Here is a 17,865-nt window from a genome sequence, read left to right as displayed (position 1 = left end):
AAGGAGTGGTAGCCATGCTTTGCCAGGCAAATCTCCCATCATCATTCTGGTCACTCGCCCTTCTCTACTACGTCGACATCCTCAATATGACTCCATCGGCATCGGTCTCCAACACGACTTCCTACGAAGTATGGGAAGGTCGGAAACCGGACTTGTCCATGATCAGAACATTCGGATGTAGAGCATATATCAACATCCAGCGAAAGGATAGACGGAACCTCGACTCCCATACGACCCGTTGCATTTTTGTCGGTTTTGAACCAGGATACAAAGGATGGAAATGCTTTGACCCACAATCAAAGAAATTCATCATCTCTCGAGATATCGTCTTCGATGAGACCCTTTTTCCTGGCCTATCCACAAAGTCAACCACAGTCACGGTCAAACCAGTCGGCATCCGAGACATCTGGCCATATGATGATGACGATGAATGGGATACAGCACCGCATGGTCCGGGAGCACCACCTGATCCTCCAGCTCCCCCAGCAGGCTTTAGGAGTACGGGGGACGCTCCGAGCACAACCACGCACGAGTCAGACTCTGATTCCGATGATGACGACACTCCTCCATACACGCCGAAACCTCGGGTCAAGAAAGAACACTCTGGAACAGACACTCCACAAGTGAAAGAGGAATTAGTGACCCCTTCTACCCCAACGGCAAAACCTCCAGTCGCACGCCACGCACCTTATCATCGAGAAGAGGAAGCCTCACCCACACCACAAGGCCGATCGCAACCACCTGTCCCACCATCGTCACCAGAACCACTGGTAGAGAATCCCGCTCCACTCCCTGCACCGAACTTTGGACAGGGAAGAGCAACCAAGCCAAAACCACCTCCACAGCCATCCCAAAACCCTCGTCCGATACGTTCCACGGCAAGAGTCACGGATTACTACACCTTAGCTGGACACTCACGCAGGGGCACTGCGCCTGCCCCAAGACGAACAGCAGAGGAAAATGGTCATCCACCGAACCAGGACCAAGGGGGTGATCAGGTAGTAGATCAAGGGGGTGCAAGAGAGGATAATCTACCACCTATCACAGCCGACGACATTAATGAGGAGGACGAACCCGACTTCCACTCAGCTTTCAAAGCAACACCAGTCCTCGACTCCATCCTGCACGTCTACGGGATGAGTGGAGAGTACCTCACGATGGCTGAAGCATGTGAAATGGCACTCGAAATGGTTCTCGACAAGGTGAAGGAAAAAGCACTTGGAGCGGCCACACGACCAGAGGACTCGCCACGCAACTGGAAGGAAGCAATGGCCCGACCAGACAGAGACAAGTGGATCAGTGCTGCTCGAGCGGAAATTGATGCCCTCATTGCCAACGGCACCTGGGAACTCGTCCAACTCCCACAAGGACGCAAAGCAATTGGATCACGCTGGGTCTTCCTGATCAAGCGAAAGTCTGATGGCACTATTGACCGGTACAAAGCACGCCTCGTCGCTAAAGGATTTGCCCAAGCACCAGGAATCGACTATGACCAAGTCTTCGCTCCAACCTCCCGCCTTGCCACCATCAGAGCAATCCTCGCACAAGCTGCCATGAACGGTGAATTCATCGAATCCATCGATATCTCCAATGCATACCTCAATGGAGAAATTGAAGATGAATACGAAGTATACATGGTCCAGCCAGAGGGATTCGAAGTCCCCAACCAAAATGGGGGACGATGGGTTTGCCGCCTCAAGAAGGGACTGTATGGGCTGAAGCAGAGTGGTCGACTCTGGTACGAGAAACTGGCAGAGGAACTCGAACGACTCGGATTCAAGCAACTGAAGTCCGATCCCAGTGTCTACATTTGGGAATTAGACGGCATCCGAGTCACCCTGCCCGTCTTCGTCGACGACATCACAATCATCTCGAAAGACCAGAAGAAGATACAATGGGTCAAGGACGCCTTGGCAAAGGTGTTCAAACTGAAAGACCTTGGACCAACATCCTACCTTCTGGGAATTAAGGTTGATTACGATCGAGAGAAACGGACACTGCAACTATCACAGAAGCAGTACATCCAGGACATGCTCGTCCGTTTCCGCCTCGATGCGGCTAACACGGTCAAAACGCCGATGAACCCAAGCGTCCGCCTAAGCAAAGATCAGTGTCCCAAGACAGAAGAGGAACGAGAAGAGATGCGGAACATTCCTTACATGAACGCTGTGGGAGCACTCATGTATCTCGCAATCGGCACTCGACCTGACATTGCTTTCGCTGTGGCAAAGCTAGCACAATTCAATTCAAACCCCGGAATGACACATTGGACAGCCGTCAAACACGTCTTCCGCTACCTCAAGGGCACCATGGATCTCAAACTCACATATCGCATGGACAACAACCCCCAACTTGCCTCTGAACTCTTCCACACATTCAGTGATGCCGATTATGCAGGATGCCTCGACACGAGACGATCAACAAGTGGATTCGTCATCAAGATGGGAACAGGAGCCATCAGCTGGTCTGCCAAGAAGCAAGCAACTGTGGCCAACTCTTCAACTGAAGCGGAATATGTCTCTGCATCATCAGCAGGACGAGAAATTATATGGCTACGGAACTTGCTGAGGGAAATTGGGTTCTCACTCGATAAACCTTCACCGATGATGGTAGACAACCAGTCAGCAATTAAAGTCCTTCGAAACCCAGAGCATCACAGCAAAATGAAGCACATCGACATCAAGATGCACTGGATCAGACAAGAGATCAAGCGCAGGGAGATCGAGATCCATTTCTGCCCAACGAAAGACATGGTCGCCGACATTCTAACAAAACCACTCCATCGAGAAGATGTTGAACGTCATCGAATCGCACTGGGACTTGTGTAATTATCTAGTGACATTACATTGAGGGGGTGTGTTGGAAATACAATGCACATGTCACATCTATTCCATTTACGGGTACAAGGATGCCCAATTATGTACGAACGTTTCATGTATCCTTATACGGACATTCTATTGTTCTCTGATCTCGGATATATTAAGTAGTTCTATTGTTCTCTTGTATCCCTTGTTCCCAATTCGGACATCTTATTGTTCTACCGTATATAGACATCCCTTTGTCCCCAGACGTATATAGGTAGTGACTGCAAGTGGGAGTTCCCCCATCGAACTCTTCCCCACTTGCAGGTATGTCCTCATTGTACTTATTTATATCTGTACTAATATTATCGAACTCTTCCCCACTTGCAGTGGTACATCGTCTTACGTGTTTAATAGTAATCAACCCAAGTTAGGGACCCAAGTTACTTTATTGTCAATCCTTAGCTAGGATACGCCGAAGCGAAGTGAGGCTGGGCTTGTCTGGATGTATTCATTCAAGGTTTAAGCATAGGGAGTGGTGTGGAAATATTGGTTATATAGCTTTATCAAAGGTGACTACAGAAGTAACCCACACTATACAGTATCATAATCCAACAGCCGATAGCAATTTGTATCCTTTACAACAGGGTCATTCACCCAGGGATAACACATGTATGGGAGCATTGAAAGGTCTTAGTGCCGAGTCCTCTTTAAAGGCCTAGTCCCATCTGCGTGACTCTGCGTATTTGTGGCCCTGGTCATCGATCTCGTCTTTGGTCCTGGGGCCCTCAGCATTCCAACACCCATGTTCCTCAATGCCACCTTTCCCCACGCGGTCGTTCCTTTGGGATTGGGCACCCAAGGAACTTTCTTTCCATTATTCCGTCCCTTGACATCCCCGTTCGCCTTTCTCTTGTTCGCTGGAGGTCCAACTGCTTTCTTTTCTTTCTCCATGATTAATTCTACCGATTGCCACAAGTCTGGTGACTTGTCGAGTGTCTCGAAAAAGGCTCGGAATGGCTTGCTGATTACAGTCGAGTACGAGCTGATGTCCTCTTGCTTGTTACGTTGGCAGTAGGCATCATAAAGGGCACTTCGAAGATCTTCCAGGGCGATGAAGTAGCTGCGCTTTAGTGGGAGTGGAAGGGACATGAAAACGGTCGTATCTATGGCAAGGGAGCCCCTAAAAAGATTGGAATTTGGCACGACTTATGGCCAAATTATCGACCGGTTTCAAGGGGAAGACCTGACTCATGAGCAAGGACGGCATTACGGGTTTTGCTCGGGCAGTACCGAGCCACATAAACGTCCACCAAATTGACTCGAAATCGTGCTGGTATGTATGTACGATCGTCGCTTGATTGTCAAAGGCTCGATCAATGGTATGATAGGCCAAATCAGGAGGAGGACGAATTTGACTCTGCGACTGGACTGCTACCGCCATGAAGAAAGGTGACCCCTAATAAGGAGGCACATTAACATACTACATCTTCTATCGGGAGAAAGATGATACTCACCGTTTTCGGGACGGCACTTGACTTGCTGCCCTTCTCACTGGGAAATTTCTTCGCGTATTCAAGGTCGGAGAGTTTGAGCTGCCACTTGCGTGTCGTCTCATTCCACATCGCCAAGATATTTCCGGCGCTGATATCGCGATGAACCCATCCCGCGCAAGCCATCAATTGAAGAACTGATAAAGTTCCGAGGCCTTTTGGTCTCGGGTTCTGTTGGGAGATGGATTTGGGATGCCAAGGTTTCGACCTTGATTTCAACATGTGACTTGTGCGTGATCAGATGCATGTGATTGATGTGGCTGCATTTCCGCACGCGCGGAGATGTCTCTCAAACAAGGACAAGCTGTAGGGCTGCAGGCCAAAAGGCCTCGGATAATTGCCATTTAATGGCCTGCAACCCACTAGTCATTTTTGTTAGCAAGCGTCAACAGTAGAATAAGTGTGACACACTACGTACCCAAGACACATTGTTTCAAGATTTGGATAGCCTGGCCCATGGTTGGGATGTTATAGAGAGGCGTGTAGACCTCTGGAAAGATGTACAAGCACTGCTTCTTCAGCGGGAACAAATCGGGGCTGGGAGGATTCTTCGGTTTGGTGATTTCATCCTCTTTAGTTCTCTCACATCCAGGATCTGGTCGGTTTGTCTCGAACTGGTGAACATAAGTTTCTTCATCGTTCTTCAGCGAGGTCGGGAATAGGTTTGGATCCACAGACGCGTTGGGAACCACGGGAAGACTAGGTTGTCCTGTGTACGCTTTAATGATGCAAGAGAAGAAGTCCATGAATCGATCGTCCTCGAGAATTTCAGCCAGCGATGTCTTTTCTTTATCGCCAAAGTCCTTTACAATTGGTTGATCCCTCCATGGCCTCTCTGGATTGCTTCGAAACTTCTCGACGTCAGCAAAAAGGCGTTTCTGAATGTCGTCCTCCGTGCGCACGTCGACATGCAGCGATACATCCTTCAAAATCATGTCCTTCGTTCCTTCAATTTGTGCGTAACCGTTGCTGGGATCGACTTGTTGAACCCTCAAAATGCGGGTAGAACGACCAGTCAGGGTGGGGGACCGAGTCTGGAAGATAGTGGCCTGGGTTCGGAAAAATGTTGCATCCTCATTGTCTCCACTCGAGGGAAACTTGTACACAAAGCTGATATCGTCGTCCAGCAGCTCAACAAGAGGATTGAAGCCCAGTTCTTCATCGGTGGCGCAGAACAGGGCAATCATGATCTTGATGAATAAATGTGCTCGCTAACAAAAGGCATCAGCCTCGGTTATCGTGGGATGTAGATACCAAATTGCTTTACCTCGACCATGTTGAATGCCCACGACTTCGCCGAGTGAGAGCGAGAGAAATACCACAGGGAGAACCCGCCATCTTCGATAGTGATCTAGAGAACTAGTCAGGCTTTTCTGAAGAACTGTGAGCAATAATAGCTTACCCCAAGCGTAAACATGCGTCGCGGGTCTTCGTTCATTGCGTGGTTGGAATGTGAGACGATCTGCACGCGGTTCTGAAATTGATGTCGCGTTAGAAGATCCCTTAAGGTGATACATAAAGATGATTACCTGCATGAGTCATGACCTTCGGCTCAGTTCGTACCGTCTTGAATTCGAACACGACAACTATGTCGGTGACGCGGAGTCGGCCCTTCGTGTTCTTCGTCATACAAGCATCTATCCTCTGATCACCCCCCTTAATCAAGGAGACAAGGCCGTTGTGGCCACACATGCGAATCGTGTATCCATTTAACTTGACGCCATCGATCGAGTTGAGGGCCTCACAAATCGCCGTACAGATCTCGGTCAAGGGTGAAAAGATGTTCTCCTCACGGGCATCTTTCTTCCCCCCGCCACAGGGAGGTTTAAAGTTCTTCAGCACATGGGAATAGGACATGGACGGAATAGAGGGCGACACCGCTTTCGCGGACTTTCCTTTTCCAGACGGTTGTAGTCGCGCTTTGGTCTCCTTGCGAGGGATGAGAACCTCCTTCTCAATCAAATCGCCAAGGACCTGCGATAGCACCCTGTCCTCTACCTTGGGAAGGTAATGAGCCATGAAGGCCTCGACGTCACAAACGAAGGTCTCCGAGTTCATAGCCTCTGCAATATCGTAACGGATGCCTGTAGTGTTAGCCTTTGCTGCCGCAATATGTCTCGAAGGACGCGGAGTAGCATTAGAGGCTGTCTTGGGATCAGGCTTTTGCGGTGAGTGCTGGGGGGTGCTGTTGAAATCTCGTCAGTGGCTACGCGAAGGTAGGTGAATCCAGTACATACTTGAAGGGAAACATCTTTAAAGGGGGCTTCATTGGACATCTATGGAAGAGAGGAGTTGTTCACGGGTTGCTGGAGTAACAATCGATGTTGTGGTCACTGGTAAAAGGTCAAGGGGGTTTGGTTGAGGTTTGGCTTTTAGAACCCCATCATGGTGTCTTTGATGGGAAGATCATTGCAACAGTGCGAAACGGGAAGACAGTAGCCACAGTCACGTGATCGGTGCCACAGTCGACCACGCCGAACATTACAATGCAATCCACTGCCACCAGAGATGCTGGACCGGTGGTCGGTCGTTGGTCCAACATTATGGACTAATTGCCTGATACATAGGATATAAGGCATACTGCCCACTAGCGGGGGTACCCCCGGGTACCCTCGCTTTTTCGGTGGGGTACCGGTACACAGTAGCATTATACCGGATAATGGGAGCCCTTGGCATCTGATACCCACCGAACACCACCGAAGCGAGAAACGGCTGATCTGATTAATTTAGTAAACGAGCCCCTATCAACCTAAAGCCAGAGGTGCGATTCATCTTTACCCTCCTCCAATCCATCTGCTTCTCTCTCAGAGTCTAATACAGCTTGATTATGCGTTATTCCAACGTCTTCTGTGCCCCATCCATTGGGTTTCTCGTCCATTGTATGTCTCTTCCCAGTTCAACCCGAAATTCTGGCCAATGGAACCCTGGGTGGTTGATTATTGTTCCTACACATGGGATGGGAGCCCATTGCTAAGTTACTAGTATAGATACAATCTATCTGTGTCTTAATAAATCGTGAAATTCATGTACAGACGCACTGAACGCCATCGAGAGCAAGGGAGAGATGTGAAGTTCAAATGTTCGAATTCAAGCTCCGCATCAAAAACGACCAAAACGGGCACTTCGCTGCCCGAAATGGACGCCGGCATCGCTCGGCGCCAAACCGCCTGCCAAATCCGCTCGAGCTTGGACCACTTCTCATGAAAAGACCTCCCACTTCCTAAATCGTCGAAAAGACCGTCGATTTGAGGCGATACCTGGTCACGTGAGGGTACCGGGTACCGTGACACGGTTTCAATACAATACTACTAAGTACTAGTGCTAGCGTAGTAGCAAGTTTACTCTACACCACTGTGGGCTAACTCTTTTTCTCACGCCTTCTTTTGCCGCGATGAACGCCGGGAGACTTTAGATTGCTGACCTGGGGAAACAACATTCTCCTTCATCGATAAAGTAAAGTCGGCGGATTGGTTGTTTCGTTTCATCGATTTAACTTGAAGACTTATGTACTTACCAGCTCCTTAACAGGCTTAATTATGGTCACCCGAGACAAAGGTACTATCCATCACAGAGTCTAAATCACCACCGCCGAGCGCTGCCCTGAATTACGCGCCTCACACCCAGCCACAGAGCCCGACGAGGCCCGACGTTGACCGTGACTTTGCTGCCATCAAGCTCCGCCGTCTCTACCCGTACCTCAATGACCTCGACTTCGATGAGGGAATGACGCCATGCTGTTCCATCTCATCCACCCTGACTCTTGTCAACGGACAGGTACTTGTCACATCGCAATTCTAACGTGCTTCGCCCAATGGAAGTCCAGCTCTCGAGCCCTGCCTCGGATGACTGCAGCTATGGAAAGTCGTTTGAAATTTCCACTCTGGGATCCACGTCCGGGCAGACGACTTGGGCGCTTTACGTGCCTGTCGCGGACCTTGGTTCCGTGGTACCCTTCGCTCCGGTCGTTGGGCAATGGGCACCTGGCACCTCTTGCGTCATCGCCATATCCCTCGGGTAATCCGGTTCTGATCATTACCGACGAGATACGGGTTGAATTCCATCATGTTACGCGAGGGGCTGAGCATCAGTTCAGGCAGGTGCGAGCCTCGAGGCTGATCGCGGGGTCGAAGTGCTGTTGAGTCATGTCCCTTCCGGTAGGCTATGACGTCGTCGTTTCGCTTGCCTGTCCACTGGAAAGCCTATTCACCGTTGCTGGCCTTCTCGCTTGACGGTGTCGGTGGGTGACTGTCGGTCTTGGTTAACGACAATCGAGATGAACTCGAGTGGACCTCCGGATTCCCTTCAAGATGATGGAAGATGGAATCCTATGACACTGGGCTCACTCCGGGATACCTCTAGGCAGGTTCCATTCCATGTGAAAGAACGCCGTACATGCACCTCGGCGAAATACTCGCTGGAACCCAATGCCTCGGGCTAATCTTGGTTCACAGCTGTCTTTCGGTGTCGTCGGTCGTGAGAACAGTAAAGGTGAGGTGTCCCTGGGCGCAAGTGCGGATATACTTCCTCCAGATCCCTATGGACGGAACTAAACAAACTTTGCCTCACATCTGTGCGCTTAGCTGTTAATTTTAGCGCCAAGGTCTCTGCCTTTTCGAGTAATTTGAAACGCTTAATTCGCAACGCAACTTCTATGCAATGGAAACTCAGCACTAGGACGTGTTCTCCGCCTGCCATTCAAATTAAGTACCACCACCGCGCATGTCCAATCTCACTATAGGGTATTGAATTTGCTTGTCTGACTCGTTCCATTTTCCATAGCCACACTAACGAAGCTTCACTAGTGAATGGCAGGTCAGATCAAGAAGCTCGAACCCTACTCCCGACTCGAGTCACGACATGGCTGACTTCGCTTTCTCCGAGGACTATAGGGTATGCAAATGCGCAGTAGTATTGTTGTTCATCGTTTTCTCAATCTCAAGAGTCTATCCAACATCAAGGGTGCTACATCATAATACCACTAAGGACCAAGGGAAGAAAGCTCGAAAACCGCGTCGAGGCCACCGGTATTCTCCCGGTGGCGGACCCGACGGCTTCGAGGGTCTGCTTGGGGCTCGAACCTTTCATATCGTAACCCAGGCCGTCGTTCTGACATCCATACCGCTTTCCTTCTTTCTTCGCCCACCCGAGTCAATTTTCAACCTTGAGCGCCAGAGGCAAACCCCCATTTGAGGAAGAAGCTTGGTCTGTGCAAGGAAAGAAGCTTCGAATTGATTCGCCATTGTTGCCCCTGTTTGGTAGCAGGATCTGTATCTGTACTTATCTCCTCTCCGTTGAGCTACCGATCAAAAGTGCGCCTCGCGCGTTCTACTCCTCCCGCCGGCGTCCTCGAGTTTGAGATTCCTGTGGTGGCTTTTTGGATGGGAGTTTTAGGCGCCCGGGTGTTGGTGTGTATATGGAAGGAATAAAAGGCGAGAGAGAGAGAGAGAGTCAGCGCAAGGGTCGACTCGAACTGTCGAGTGAGTGATGCACAAGTGGGTCTGACACGACATGTACTCCGAGTCCATCCTCGTGCCTGGCGTGTCGTTACTCGACTTTAACTTTACATTGTTCTGTCATCCTAATTCAACTGGAAGCTGGAGCTGTCGGAGAGAACCAGACTCCACCAAGTGCGCATGAGTCTTTATCCACTTGGGTCGGAAAAATCTGACGGAAATCCTTGGATTGGGGGTAGAATCTGAGGTGCCAATCTACTGGCAGTCACCGCACTAATCTTCTTTCATAGTCTAGTCATTCTCGTTACTAGATTTCAATTTATGGTATACACGCGAGTCCTTACGTTCGCGTTTTCCTTCCCAAGGGTATTATTGATTTCCCATTGTACATTCGACTCCCGCCCAATGTCACGGGTGCTTGCACATCTCTACGTATACTCATATCATCTTGATGTTTTCACTATCGCGATGTCTTTACGACACAGTCCGAGTCTACTCTTTTCAGTTCAGTCAAGTATAATGAAATCAACGACGTGCATAGTCCAACGCTTCTGATAAATTATCGTGTGAGAAGGCTATACCAGCGCTGAAGAAGACATGAACACTGCGATCACCAGCTCAAGACTCAGTACTCAGGTTGGGCAAGTGTCACCACCTAGTATTCGAAATGACTCGAAGTGATGTGGGAACGCGACGATCAGGACGCGGGAAAGACGCGTCCAGCCTTTTGGGAACTCCGCGTTCTTTAATTAGAGTTGCGGTCGATGTATTTCGACGCGGTATGGTTTGCCCGCTGTATTGTGAATTGGGTGGGTAGGGTCGTTGGATGGTGCGTCGACTCAGATCTGCCATTGATCGGCATCACAGCTCAACGTCATCAAAGCAGTAAGCGCCCATTAGAAGGTTGGCTGCTGAGACTCCATAACAACCGTATGTGTTCCCAATTTGTCGGACTGTCCCAAAGCTTAATTGCAGGGCTGAGAGCCACATCTATTCGCGATAGAGAGTCTCAGCTCCAGAGCCTGGTCCGTGCGTACTCGCTGCATTCTCCAATCGCACCCGTCGCTCTTGGTCGACCTCACCTGTCTCTCAGGCTGAATAGCGAATAGACATCCGAACCGGAAGGGGTGCCACTCACCAATTCTCACTACGCAGATTTGGGGCGTCCTTCATTCATGTCTGACTACCCCATCTTCCACGGCATATCAGGGGCCCGACATAGTCCAACCAATTCAAACGCGCTCTCTTGATCGATACCCCGAGTCGGAGGAGGAGCGTACCTATCTACCCCCTGTGTTTCAATGGGCTGGGGTTGTCTTGTCAGGAACGTTTCATTTGAGGAGGGAGTAAGGGAATGAAGGGCGCTGTGCACAGTTCGCTCCCGAGCTCGATTATTTAGGCTGGCGTTTGGGGTGGAAGGAACCGAGATGTGAGAATCAGGAGGATTGGGGTGGAATGGAATACCTGCGTAGTGTCGTCATTGTGCTCATAGGTTTCGCGCTGTTATCCACCCTTCGTGGTCATGAGTTGTATATACAAGAAGGCGGATATTTTAGAATAGAGTTTTGCGGAATGCATGGGACGTAGTAGACGGACTGGGAACCGCTCTCACACCCCGCGATTCCTTTTTCTAATCCCAAATATTCCTCCGTCTCTAAAAGCACTCTGACCACAACGTCCCACCCTTGCGACGAGTGATACCCGCAAGCTCTAGAGAGACCGCAATGGTCCTGGAGCCGAAAACCGAACTCCCAAATGCAGAGCTCCCAGTCAACGATCGCGAGTCGGTCAGTGATCGCGATGTCGGGATTGAGAAATGGTAGGCGCTCGTAAGAAGAGGTAGTCCCGCTAGTACCCATCATACCTCGCTTCTTGGGTCCTCAATACAACGGCCATAAGTACGAAAAAGGCCAAAAGATGGTCCAAGCCCCAGTATGTGATCCTCGTTCAGCTCCTCCAGCCACGTTAAATATTCAACAATCGCGAGTCGGTCGATCGCGACTCGGGATATGTACAGCAACGCTGATAATCCACGTTTCTGAGGCGCTGTAGGCGCGTTATAACTATGGAGATGGAGGTGGACCTCTTTGGTTGTTAACGAGCTTCATTTTGTATGCGCTGAAGAATTCGGTATTGGTACACCTCAGCTCAGCCCACTCTCATCCTCAGTGTTATCAATAATGAAATGAGAATGAGGGGATGTGTCTACAATAGTTCATACAGCTTGCCTATCTACTTTAAATATTATGTACTCCTCCCTATACGCACCTACCGTACAGTATCCTCGACGCAACCCACCTGCCCTCCCCATAATTCCATCCAGGACCATTTGTCTCCGCGCCCAGATCTCGATCACATTCTCTTGGCACATATCACAACATCAAAAGCATCAAAAATCCCAACCCAACTAAAACTGCCGATTCTTTGATTCCAGAAAGAGAACACAGACCGACCCGCCGCACAAGAGACGCTCAGGTCCAAGGGAAGAGTCCATGGTGGCGGCACGTTCATCATGGCCAGCTACATAAGTATGTATTGCCTCGACCTTGGCAGGGTTTGTATGAGGCGCCTGGATGTGGTGAGAATTTAGAAAAAATGGCTCGTGTGTAGCCGAGAAGAGAGCGCAGAGATGGTCCGGCTGCAAATGGCAAGTGTACGGCCGGACCAGAGTCGGTGAAATGCGTGCGATGTGCGTATTCTTTCGACTTCGAGCGTTCGTGCCGGCTGAGAGAGAGTCACTACTTACTCTCTACTCACACCTGACCCTCAGGCTGTATCGTTGACGTATGTGGTGGACTTGAGATGAACAGCAAATGATGACTTACGACTCGTGGGTAGGCGAAATGAGGACTTCTAGACTACTCGAACATCGAGATGCGTAATAATTAAAATCACATTGAGGGTAGGTATGTAAAATTAAATGAAAAACCGGTAAAGTACGGCGAGGAACAAAGCACGGACTCCAAAGTCGAACGATGAAAGAGACCCGAGTCCCGACGAGCGTACCGGGTGCCTTGCAGGAGGAACAACTTGGAAGCGCCTTGCACGGCCCACACCCGCTGCTTTGTCTTCAAAAGAAAAGGAACGGGCGATGGTGGTGATGGTTGTGCTGATCATCAGGAGGGGGGCGGGAGGCGGCTGCGCTTCACATCTCTTAGCGCTTGCAGAACACGTATGAACGCAGGCGCCGGCCGTACGCTAGTCTATTCTCGGTCGTTCGGTCGGTCGTACGTGCGTGCGTTTGGACGCGTTCCATCTTGCGACTCTCCATGGTTCCAAAGAGGGGTTCTGATAGCGTATGGGTCCGATACGGGATATGTACGGCGTACGCGCGCGATGCTCGACTTGAATTGGGACCCCCGAGATTCAGGTGCCTTTGTCGCTGGGGCCGACGACCGACGATGGAGAACGAAGGATGTGCATACAGTCGAGATAAGACAAGGGATAGCATCGTACTCAATAGCAATTCTGTTCCTCGATGATGAGATGGGGAGGGGTACTATTGGCGCCTACAACTGCTCAAACCCCGTCGGACTCGATAAGCACCTTAGCGTCAAACTCTAATTTCTACATCATGCGCCCTTTCCTTCCTTTCTCTTCGGCGCTTCACATCACACCTGCTGATACTTTCCCCTCCTTCCTTGGACATTGTGAAGGCGGCGATGTGATTGGATGGGGGTAAGCAAGTAGTAAATCTGTCAGTATGAAAGTAAGTAAGAGCAAGTATGTAATCAATCCGGCGAGTTGAGTCTTGGATCGCCGTTGTCGGGGAAAAGACCATATTGGGAGACCCGAATGAAGTGAGTGTGACGTCTTGCGCTCGCCTGATCCCAAGATATCCATCCCAGTATTTTCTCGTCTCCCCCGAGGATACCCATCCCCCATCGAGCTCGCATCGTTGGCGCTAGCGCAATCGATAAGCCTCGGAGCATGATACCCAAGCTTTCTAGGAGTAGCGTACTCATTGAGGGATAATGGGAGGGGGATAATGGTGTAGTCGGTATTTGGAAGAGTGTTTGTCCATACACGAGGGGAAGGCAATTCGAAAAGCATGAGTTTATTCGAAAAAAGCTCGAGTCTGAGCGCTTCTTGAATTCGCGGGAGGCGCTACTAGCGTCGAGAAGCGCTCGATTTGAAATCGGAATCGTACGAGCTAATTTTTTGAGATGCGCATGTGCAGGGTCTGGGAAGCGCTCCTACGAACAGAGTCAGATTCACAGCTAACAGCAATCCCCAGGTAAGTAAGTCAGTCAGTAAGATTAGAAGATTGAAAGCTTGATTGAAGGGGGAAGGGGATGAGGGGGGAAGGTTCAGAACGAGCGGACGGCTCCCACATCACCCAATCCGGAGTCTCAGTCCTGAAATGAACGAATGATGGAAGAATCCCATCTTTTCCCCAAGGCGATGCTTCCTCTTTTAGGGTTGGGGTTTGATGAAGGCTGACTCGTTGCGCCCACACGTGTAACCATTTGGGAAGAGAGGAACCACACAACGTCAGACAGAATCATTACATAGCTGTGAGAGCGGGCGCGGAGGTATAATTTGCGTGCAGATCGCTTCTGCAGTGCTGCCCTTCGCGTACAGGATGGGTGATCATGGCTGTGGTTGTGGAATGGGGGACTGTGTTTCGTTGCGTAGTTCGCTGGAACGACTAGCTGGGCGGCAACGATGGCGAGCTTGGGTAGGGAAAGACCAGGCCGAGTCGGCGTACCAAAGACAATAAGCTGAGAGGAAGACTTTCCCATCTCCATTGCAGCGCCAAACAGAGCGGCAAATACAGGACCGGGCGAACCTCGATCGGCAGTCCATATCGGGATTTGACCTGATTTAGGGTGGATAATGCAAGGGTACGGAATCCCAGGGTTCTGGGATGGTTGGACCTCTGAACTCGTGTTCTTCGGCGGAACCTTTTCTGGCATGGGGCCCATGGCCCAGATTAAGATAACGTATAAAGCTGTCCATCCGTATTGTTTTTTGTCTTTTTGTGCCCCGTTCGTGCCCTAATTGTTCTTCACCTGATCCCAGCTCGCGAGACACTAAAGAAAACGATTGTCAAGTGCCCTCTGGCGGAAACCCACCCTTTATTCTCTCCCCTCACTCTCTTCTTCCCTCCTTCGCCACTCTTCCCACCGCCATTGTACAGTTCGCCGCCATTGTCGTCGTTTTTTCTTTTCTGTCTTTCATTGTTCTCGTTCACGAATAAGTCATGCCTGCTCTCCGCACTCGCGATACCCAATCCCGATGTAAGTCATTACTCTATCGAGTGAGAGGAAGGTGGTACTCATCGATTAACAGCACTTGAAGTGACCACGGACGCACCAGCACCGCCCTCTCTCGCTATCGTTTCCCCGACGCCCCGCGCATTCACCTTCCCTGTAACGCACAATCTCTCCTCCGACAGTCCTTCCTCCTCTCCCTCAAGTTCTCCCTTCGAGCCTGAACGAGATGCCTTTGCCTTCACGAACCCCTTCTCCTCCAACGTCCAGATCCGAGGGCTCGCACCAGTCTCAATACCCACGCCTCCTCCCTTCCTCCCGCAACAACCTTACGCACGACCGTTGACGCCCGACTCCCTCCGTTCATCATCACCCACTCCCTCGACGAAGCGCCGGAAATCATCCGCGAGCAGTGAGACTTCGGAGCGGAGACCGAAGAAGGGTGATGAAGATTACATCAAGCGCCCGGAAAACGCCTTCATCCTCTTCCGACGCAAGTGCTGTGAAGACCGCCAGGCAGCCGCGGAAGAGGCTGCGCAGCTCGCCGATGGACCTCTGAAGAAGCAACGGCAAGCGGATCTATCCAAGACGATCAGCCAGCAGTGGAAGAGCTTGTCGGCGGAGGAGAAGGCGTACTGGGAGAACCTGGCCAAGGAGAAGAAGAAGGAGCACGAGTTGATGTACCCGAATTATGTGTATCGGCCGCAGAGGCAGAAGGACAAGGATGGACGGTCGAAGAATAAGCGGTCGGCGTCGAAGAAGCGGGGGAGGGAGGAGGGGAGGGATGGTGAGGCAAGTGTTTCGTTCGTCGTTCCTGTTGCCCCTCGTCATTACGGTCGTTCGACGTCGGCACCGACGCCACCGCCCTACCAGGCCATCAAGATCCCTCAGGTCTACCACCTCACACCCTCCGCCCCAACCTCCCCGTCCCTCATCCCCATGATCACCCGTCAATCATCCGGTTCGATCGACTCTATGAACAACTTCGACTTTGTCCCAACGCAGAGTTACGTCCCACCTCCGTTCCCGTCGTCGAATTCACTCGACGCAAGTCTCCAGGTGAGTCGCATGTCTTTTTACGTCTTCAGTCCACTGATCATTCTTCCAGTCTGCCGAGTTCATGCGAAACATGTTCACCGTGCCCGGTCAAGTCCGCAAGCCAGGTCCATCACCCCTGCAACAGCTCGCTATGGGCATGCAGCAGCAATCCTCCTCCGACTCTCCCTCCAACTCCGCTCCTCCCGCGCCCCCAGCCCTCCACATCATCTCCCCCGCATCTTCCATCAGCTCCGGTTCGTCCGGTCCCTCCTCGCCAACGACAGGGCCTTTCACACCCTCCTCCGCCCCGCTCGACCCCAACGCCTTCCTCGCTATGGCCAACACCGCCGACCTCGGCTTGTTCGACTTCAACAACGGCATCCCCACACAAGCCGAGCTCGATCTCCAAGCCGAGATGCAGCAACAAAACGACTTGTCGCATCTCACCTGGTCAGACTGGCCCACCGCCCCCGCGATGCTCGACAACAACTGGGACGTCAACTCCATCCCCTCAGCATTGCTCGGCGACCAGGCGATGGCCTTCTCGGCACCCAACGTGTCGGGCAAGTCGTTCGGTGTCGTCGGTGCAGACGGTCTGTGTGGGACTGGACTCGAGTTTGGTCATGACTTTGCGCAGGCGCTGGAGGGCGGGTTCGATTCGAATCCGCTGCTGGGAGGATACGATGATCTGATGGCTGGGAGTGCGTTCGCTGCTGCTGCGTAAGAGCTTCGAGCTCGTGTGTTGCTCGCTGCGTACGTCGTGTCACCCTATAACATCATCCACACCCATTTCGACACACTTCGACTTCGACCCCCACGCAACCCCGTACTACGGTGTCCACGTAAAAAGATGCTGTGCGTCTTGGAACGTGTTTTAGGCTTTTTTCTCTTCTTCGCTTCGACTTCGGACGCGACAACCCGTATCGCGCGCTCCAATACTTTACACCACATGCATCTCATGACGAACTCGCTACGACGAACGACCCCCCGCTCATCCATCTACATGGAAAGACGACCACGACGACGACGAAGGACTAATAAACTTGTACGGTTAGGAAGAAACGCATTATCTTCTCCCTTTTTTGATATCCCTTTACCCTTTCTTTTCTTTTCGTTCCCCTCGGTGCCGTCGTCCCGACGATACCCCTCTTTATTCTTACCCCCCCTTGTTGTACTCTGTACCACCACCACATTCATTCAACCCATTCATCGCATTCACCACGCAACACCCATACATCCCATCATACCACTCGCATTTCATTCATTCACTCATTTCTTCTGCAAACCCCCGACCTCGCCCGTCGTTGTTGTTGTTCTTGTTTATTCATTCTTTAAGGGCCTGTTGTATGTAAAATTATCCCCGTGGTTACCTTTCTTACCCCCCACCTCCTTCACCCACCCACCCCTTGGGGATACAGGCTCTTCGAGAAACACACGACCTTCGCCGATCGTGCTGGATACCCCTTTTTCTTCTTTCTTATTCTCGAAGATGCTGTACGTCCCCTGGCTCGCCTTGGTGTGAGCGCCCCGACAGTCTCGATGACTGGCTGCCTTGCCTCCTCTTGAAGCTTACCTTACGCCTGTAGTCACTCATCGCCCCCCTTTCAACGTATACCCTTCTTGCTTTTTTCCTTCCTCTCACATTCATCTTTTTTATAACCCTTTTTTTTGAGACTTTTTTTTTTATACTTTTCATGTTATGTTGGGTTGCGACCCGCCGCACGTACGACAGATCTCACAAACGCAGACTTCGAGGTTCTTCGCTCGAGGGCATTCAATGACACTTGCACTTGATATCACGAAC

At 51.0% G+C, this 17,865-nt stretch overlaps 4 protein-coding genes across 4 annotated transcripts; 1 reads left to right on the top strand and 3 right to left on the bottom strand.

Moving 5' to 3' along the window:
• Positions 1 to 3,519: 3,519 nt before the first annotated feature.
• CC1G_06995 (other/FunK1 protein kinase) lies at positions 3,520 to 6,605 on the bottom strand (the record flags this gene model as incomplete). Its single annotated transcript, XM_001831892.2, has 10 exons — positions 3,520 to 3,580; positions 3,634 to 3,929; positions 4,150 to 4,260; positions 4,319 to 4,580; positions 4,629 to 4,716; positions 4,773 to 5,565; positions 5,622 to 5,705; positions 5,757 to 5,828; positions 5,918 to 6,539; positions 6,592 to 6,605. 10 exons carry the CDS (start codon positions 6,603 to 6,605, stop codon positions 3,520 to 3,522), a joined length of 2,403 nt encoding a protein of 800 aa, XP_001831944.2.
• A 5,345-nt stretch (positions 6,606 to 11,950) lies between these two features.
• CC1G_15107 (hypothetical protein) lies at positions 11,951 to 12,178 on the bottom strand (the record flags this gene model as incomplete). The annotated part of the gene is made up of 2 exons (XM_002910420.1): positions 11,951 to 12,012; positions 12,076 to 12,178. 2 exons carry the CDS (start codon positions 12,176 to 12,178, stop codon positions 11,951 to 11,953), a joined length of 165 nt encoding a protein of 54 aa, XP_002910466.1.
• Positions 12,179 to 13,917: 1,739 nt separating this feature from the next.
• Positions 13,918 to 14,735, bottom strand: CC1G_15106 (hypothetical protein; the record flags this gene model as incomplete). The annotated part of the gene is made up of 2 exons (XM_002910419.1): positions 13,918 to 14,027; positions 14,519 to 14,735. 2 exons carry the CDS (start codon positions 14,733 to 14,735, stop codon positions 13,918 to 13,920), a joined length of 327 nt encoding a protein of 108 aa, XP_002910465.1.
• Positions 14,736 to 15,013: 278 nt separating this feature from the next.
• Positions 15,014 to 16,785, top strand: CC1G_06994 (hypothetical protein; the record flags this gene model as incomplete). The annotated part of the gene is made up of 3 exons (XM_001831891.1): positions 15,014 to 15,050; positions 15,103 to 16,082; positions 16,132 to 16,785. 3 exons carry the CDS (start codon positions 15,014 to 15,016, stop codon positions 16,783 to 16,785), a joined length of 1,671 nt encoding a protein of 556 aa, XP_001831943.1.
• Positions 16,786 to 17,865: the final 1,080 nt, after the last annotated feature.

Source organism: Coprinopsis cinerea (genome assembly GCF_000182895.1).
Source record: "Coprinopsis cinerea okayama7#130 chromosome 9 map unlocalized cont3.9, whole genome shotgun sequence".
NCBI classification, from domain to species: Eukaryota; Fungi; Basidiomycota; class Agaricomycetes; order Agaricales; family Psathyrellaceae; genus Coprinopsis; species Coprinopsis cinerea.
Note: the sequence above shows the minus strand (reverse complement) of the source record. Positions and strands in the feature narration are given on the sequence as shown.